Below are 6,348 nucleotides of genomic sequence, written 5' to 3'. Positions count from 1 at the left end.
AAAAAGCCTCAAATTGTTATTTTTATTAACAATAAAATCAAATAGTGCTTATTATTGACTTGCCCAGTCTCCCAGAGTCCCCTCTTGACAAGTTCTAAACACAAATACAAAATTTGTATTGATCAAAGCAGTAGTTTACAGTAGGAAAACATGGAGCCCATCTCGCACCTCGTTAAAGTATCTCTCCCCAATTATTTATCTGGATTACCAATTCCAGACTCGATAGGAGGATGGCTCAAACTTGGAGGTCAGTCAAAACATAATTAGTGAATTGTACAACACATTTGAATTGTTCCTGCCCCCTGACATCTCCATTTATCCCCGAAAATTGAAATGAGAACAGTAGTTACTCCCAACTTGCTCAATAACACAAAAAAAATTTAGAACTGACTCAGGAATTTAATTCACAGTGCGAGATTGGGTTTCTCTCATCCCACCGACTGCTCTGGTCGCCGGTATGGGGTACATGGCCTATCACACCTGGTGTCCTGAGGCCAAAACTAAAGTTGTAAGTTAGACACCTGTTCAGCTCTCCATTCAATGCTAACGTGAATCGCACGATTTTCAGGAATTTCTGCTGTCATTATCTCACGTTACGTAACGATTATTTATGGGTTTGCAGGCTATAAGAGCGAAAGTTAATCACAAAATTAAGAAGGACGTTGCCAAGGTTGTTGACATGGTCGATGTTGAGGATATCACGGAGAAGACTGTCTTCTGTCGTTGTTGGAGGAGTGAGAATGTGAGCTCTTGTTTAATCAGTTGTTTCAATAATATTTAAGTTAAATTTTGGGATAAAAATCTTTCTTCATGGTTTCTCATCTCGAAGAGCGACATTTCCCACTTCTTCGTACTTCATTTCGTCAATGAAATTACGTAAATGACAATTTTTTGTTACTCCATTGCACTCGTAAAAAGCAAAACCTCATGTTTATTAACCTATGAATTGTCGTGAGGATTGATTGTACAATTGTTTCCTTGTTTTGAATGCATAAATGTATAAATCAATATTTCAATTCATTATTTTATGAAAGTGAGTGATTAGGAAAAGAATGATATCAGTTGATAAATTTTTTAGGGAAAAAGCCATTTTTAAGATTATTTCATAATCACCACGTCAGTGCAAAATTAATTATATAAAATTATTTTTCTTTCTGATAAGTCCAGTTGAAAATGAATTCATGAAAGTTTCAAGACTTATATAACAGAATTACACTTCCGTATATTTCAAGTCACCCAGAATAAATGCAGTCCCAGTAATAACACAGATCTCCTGTGTTAGCGGCAAGATATTTATACCAATGTCCATATTTACAGTGGCCTTACTGCGACGGTGCCCATGGTCGTCACAACGAATCCTCTTGTGATAACGTAGGTCCCCTCGTCATTACTAAGAAGAAGTAAATGTAAGCCAATAATGCATTTATGATAAATCAACAGAGGCAACTCGATTCATAGTGAAAATCTAAATGAAATCATTGCAGTTATTACGCCTAAGTTCATTTTTCTTTTTTAAATGAGAGTTTTATCGGCTGTTTGTACAACTTTACACGTCTTGCCTGCCCAGTTTTCTTTTAAATACATTACTTGAGCGTAAATTGTTGCGTGTAAATACTCTTAATGGATTAGATACGAATTTAGGGGTGTGCAGGGTCTAAGAATTACTGCTGAAACAATAAATTCAATGTTACCATTATAAAATCATGTAAAAGGTGGTTTGTTTATTTTAGTATTTACACGGACACTAATCACTCACCAACGGATAATTTCACTAATGGAGAGAATTATTCAATGTAGACATAGTTTTAATATCAATGGAATATGGATTTTTTTCTTCATTATGCCTTTTTTCTTGCCATGATAAAAGATGATTTGATAATTAACTGAATGGAGTGATCTATGTTATAAATTTTCTACATTTAATAATTATCTCTTTAATACAAGAAATAAAAAAAAAACTAAATCCTAGTTTTGACGTTCTCCTTAACGTCTGTCTGTCTGTCTGTCTGTCTGTCTGTCTCCTCTCGTTGGAAAAATTATGATATCAAAACCCTGTGTCCATCTTATCACAGATCAACTTCAGGACATTTATTCACAGTCACGAGTTACTAATCTAGAGAGAATTCTTCACAACTCAAAGTTGTTGATGTCATTTGTATCAAAATCGTTGACAAGGAGCTCTCGATTTCCGTATCGGTACCTGCGATGTCAATAAAAGATGATTAGATCTAGGAATATTATTTGAGTGACATTTGAATGATCGAGGGTGACTCACTCTAAATATCGCTTCCTGAGGGTCAATCCAACGTACGCAATGACAGCCATGACAGCAAAGGCTATGGCTATTAGCAGAGCCACCACTCCACCTGGCAATCCGGCTTTTTCGTTTTTAGCTTCTGATCTTATTTGTTGGCTTTTCTCCACTAATTCCTCTCGACTTTCCATCGCTTCCTGAGGGGACTCAGTAGTGGAGGACCAGGAAGGAGCCAGAGTTTTAATTTCGACTGAATAGAAATAAAACAAAAAGAGATTATTAGAAATTACAGGAGATGAAATAGATATTCTAACGGTTATTCTGCATTACTAAATATGCTTTTACGACAGTCGTTCGCGAACAATCTTCGAAATTGTTTTCATACTGATGAGAAATTTCCAACGACACATAAAATAAATTGAAAAAAAAATTGTAGAAATGGCAGTGAACAATGGCTGAACTATAATTTATGAATTAGTTTCCATATATTTTGAGGAGAAACGGGTTTAGGTGATGTTGAGCATTTCATGAGCTTAAAAAAGACCTGACGTTTTCCTCAAAATTCCTCCATTCAAGATATCCTTGAGGTAATCAATTCAGAATTTACCTTGCACTTTCGTCGCATTATTCTCGCGGCCACTAGTGTTGTACTTATTGAGCAGCAACTCCTTCATCTCAGGGGAAGTGTCGTCAATGGTTACTGTTGGTGTCGAGGGAAATGTCATAGGTGCACACCTCGAGTCATTTTCCGAGATACCCAAAGTGGCGTTCACCCCAGGACAATCTGGTTAATTCGAATGACAAATTAGAAAAAACGAATTAGAGACGATTCCCCAAAAATAAAAAATCAAGAGCGAAATATCGTTTACTTGCTGTTACGTTCGTCGCAGGTGCCGTCGTTGTACTCGTAGATGCCACTGTTGTTACTGGTGATGCAGTGGTAGTAATTGTAGTCACCTCTACCGTTTCATTCTTCACCTCCTCAGTTTTAGTCATCACCTCAAGGGTTTTATTCGTCACCTTTATAATTTTATTCGTCACCCCTTCAGCAGCCTTTGTCTGGTTTCCACTCGCGTCAGGTCTTTTAGTACTTTTCCCAGAAGTGCTAAGTCCCGAATTATCCACAGATTTCACAGTACTACCATCATCATCATCATCATCATCATCATCCTTCGGTTTAACAGATGTTTCCTCCATGTCTTTGGCTTCAGAGGCTGTTGCTGCAGTGGTCGTCGACCCATTCATTACTGCACCCTCAGTCGTATTTCCAGTGTCCTTGACTATCATTGGGTTCTCAGGTGGCTCAGGGCCAACTCTCCTCTGCCTACTATGCACATTTCCCTTATATCCACTTATTGTGGACTCAACAAATATGTTCGAACCCTCTGGAATCGATTCCTTTTTATCACCGAGTGCTACACCATTCCCTGCAAAATATCCAACCCCATCATTTTTATTGATTTTTAAGGATAAATTTAACCGAGCCTGTTATTTGGTTGTAATTGGGAATATTCCAATCCTCCATTCCATTACCGGTTCTCGTATCATTATGGGTATGAAAGGATCGGTTGGAGAAGAGGTGAAAGTAGATCACGAATCATAACTGCTTCTATGAGAATTTCGAGGATTCTTTGAATATTCATGGGTTGTCGGAAATATTCAACGGGTTATTAAAGTAGCTTCACACTTACGATAAATTTAAAGATTATTAAAAGCTGCAAAGAATTTTCAGAAAACCCGATTAGATTTGGAATCATCATTTTTTCGCAATTTAATGATTGTTTAGCTTTCTTTAAAGAAAAAATGTTGATAAATGAGGATTAAGTTTACAGAGAAGTGTCAGGTGAATTATCCTAAACCTCTTCCTCATGGAGATATTTACATAATTATCGGTCAATTGGACTCGATGTATTTATCAATGGTATTTTTCAAGTACTGCTCTATTGGTTTGATTTATGAGTAATATACCCAGTTGAAATTCCAAGATCCAAGAAGGTGTAAAGTGAATTCACTCAATCGAAACCAGATGATTGCTCTATGTTTACATTTTTCAAACCCCTTAATTTCTCAATGTTAATTCACATAATTTTGAATGGACTGGATGAAAACAGGAAATGTTTTGGACGAGAAAAACTAAACAATAGAGAATGACGATATAATCAAACATCTTCCAATCTCCCACGTGACTTGACCCACTGACATTGTCAATGATCGTGGATTCCCATTCGTAATTTCAATCGTATTCGAGGCACGCTCGGATTCTCTTAATTCATCTCACTGTTGGTGTTTACTCAATGAGTGCCATTACAGGCCATTGTTGGTGGGAATAATTGTAGGATAATCGGCGGGGAAATCCGGATGATTGTACAAGTGTTAAGAAGCCACTCTCAAGATGAAATAGCGGTTCCATCTCCGAAAAACTGATTCCAACTCGAAATTCGTGTACGTTAATCCACGATTTGTCACTTATTGATGACTTACCCAGTTGCGATGCCAACAGTATCAAAGCCGCAATAATCGACCTGGAAATCATGATGAAACGATGACCAATGCCTTCTCCTCTTACGCAGTTATCTCTGAGACGCGTCGGGTTACCTGATTACTTCCTCCTGGAACTGATAAGTCATCGTTTAACACCTCGATTCACATTGCGAGCGAGACACAAAGAAGTTGAACAAATTTATTCGTTATTACTGGGGTTTTTTTATCACAAGTGTCACCTTACGTACTATTACTCCCCAGAGTTTCCCACACATTACTGCCCTCTTTTTACCCCCGAAGACACTCAAGTGTCTTCGATCATGACGAAGCTCCCTGCTCACTATTGGCTTATGTCGTTAATGTGTTTTCTTTAATTTGAGATTATTTTTTCCGTTCTCACATTGGATTTCAAGTTGTTACAATGTTTCGATGATGAGGGATGGAATGTTGCTATCCGTCACGTTTGTTTGATTATAAAATGATTGCAAATAGTTTGTTTGTGTGGAGAAATAAATAATGAGGCTGGTTCCTTGATCAGTTCATTTCTTCATAAATAAATTTCCCATTTCAAAGTTGAAAAAAAAATGAAAAGGCGACAATTGTTCACAGAAATTAATTTCACTGCCAAATAAATCAATTTCATAACGAGAAATTTGAAGAGTCGTAAAATAGAACTATGGGAAAATCACGGTATTATTATTTACTTTACAAGGAAATGTCAAGAAATCTTTCTTATTATTATTCAGGAAATTCGCTACAAAAAAACATTCTAGTATATGTTTTAAAGCCACTCGCTATCAAGACAATTCACTATTTATGAACAGTTAAAAAATTGACTTATTGAATTATCCTGTTTTGTTCTCTCAAGTTTCCCCACATAATTAGCGAAAGAATAAGAAAATTACTTCTCTCAGCACAAAACACGAGCCAAACCCGCCGTATTAAATTTTCCCCGATGGAATCCTTTGATAGTCGCACATGAATTTACCTTAAATTATCAGTGGCACCTAATCACATTGCTTCTCCTCACAGTGATATCAATTCGAACACGATCCCCATATTGAAAGAGAATACAATAGTTAAAGAGGTCGTTCTCACACGCCGGACGGCACGGTACTGCGGAGCATACCTCACTGAACCCCGAAAGAAAAGGTGTGCAGAACAGAGTACAACAGGCGCAACAGAATCGTCCACATGCCTTCCTTCAATTCGCAAGTTCTATCGCGATGACGTGCTCTTCCTTCAGAGTGAGAGAGGTGAATCTTCAAGGGGCAGAGGAATCTCCAAGCACCTCCTCTCTACATGCGTCAGTGGAAATGAGAATGAGAGAAGGGGGACCGGCTTTAGCCCTCTCACTCGTTGACATTCCTTCGGTTCTCTTCCTCTCGGTCCAGTGAGCTCAGGTGAACGAAACTGCCGCTGATAAATCACGGTTTTCGTTTTTTTCTCCCCCCACCTCCCTCCCTAGAGACTCCCATTTTTTATTCATTCAGACAGTTTTTATGGTAGCGGGGGATTCTTCGGTATAGCTGGGGTATCCGCGTCATCAGTCTGGTGGGGAATATGGGAAATGTGAGGATGAGGAAGTTGAGGGAGTGAGTCAGTTCACTTTA

General features: G+C 37.9%; 2 protein-coding genes across 4 annotated transcripts; one reads left to right on the top strand and one right to left on the bottom strand.

The window, feature by feature from the left end:
• The first annotated feature begins 117 nt into the window (after positions 1-117).
• Positions 118-1,711, top strand: LOC107048628 (CDGSH iron-sulfur domain-containing protein 2 homolog). The gene is made up of 4 exons (XM_015271891.2): positions 118-247; positions 411-508; positions 623-742; positions 1,318-1,711. The coding sequence occupies exons 1-4, from the start codon at positions 151-153 to the stop codon at positions 1,402-1,404; spliced, it is 402 nt and encodes a 133-aa protein (XP_015127377.1). The 5' UTR covers positions 118-150; the 3' UTR covers positions 1,405-1,711.
• On the bottom strand, positions 1,681-6,085 carry LOC107048626. Of its 3 annotated transcripts, none has more exons than XM_015271888.2 (6): positions 5,724-6,085; positions 4,736-4,869; positions 3,124-3,681; positions 2,862-3,038; positions 2,276-2,504; positions 1,681-2,200 (listed from the first exon to the last, which is right to left on the bottom strand). In XM_015271888.2, exons 2-6 carry the CDS (start codon positions 4,785-4,787, stop codon positions 2,128-2,130), a joined length of 1,089 nt encoding a protein of 362 aa, XP_015127374.1. In that variant the 5' UTR covers positions 4,788-4,869; positions 5,724-6,085; the 3' UTR covers positions 1,681-2,127. The 3 variants fall into 3 exon arrangements, with proteins under 3 accessions (XP_015127374.1, XP_015127375.1, XP_015127376.1); XM_015271889.2 differs by lacking the exon at positions 5,724-6,085 and adding an exon at positions 4,984-5,021; XM_015271890.2 differs by lacking the exon at positions 5,724-6,085 and adding an exon at positions 4,949-4,984.
• Positions 6,086-6,348: the final 263 nt, after the last annotated feature.

Source organism: Diachasma alloeum, unplaced genomic scaffold (genome assembly GCF_001412515.2).
Source record: "Diachasma alloeum isolate Michigan unplaced genomic scaffold, Dall2.0 Dall_scaffold_00195, whole genome shotgun sequence".
NCBI classification, from domain to species: Eukaryota; Metazoa; Arthropoda; class Insecta; order Hymenoptera; family Braconidae; genus Diachasma; species Diachasma alloeum.
Note: the sequence above shows the minus strand (reverse complement) of the source record. Positions and strands in the feature narration are given on the sequence as shown.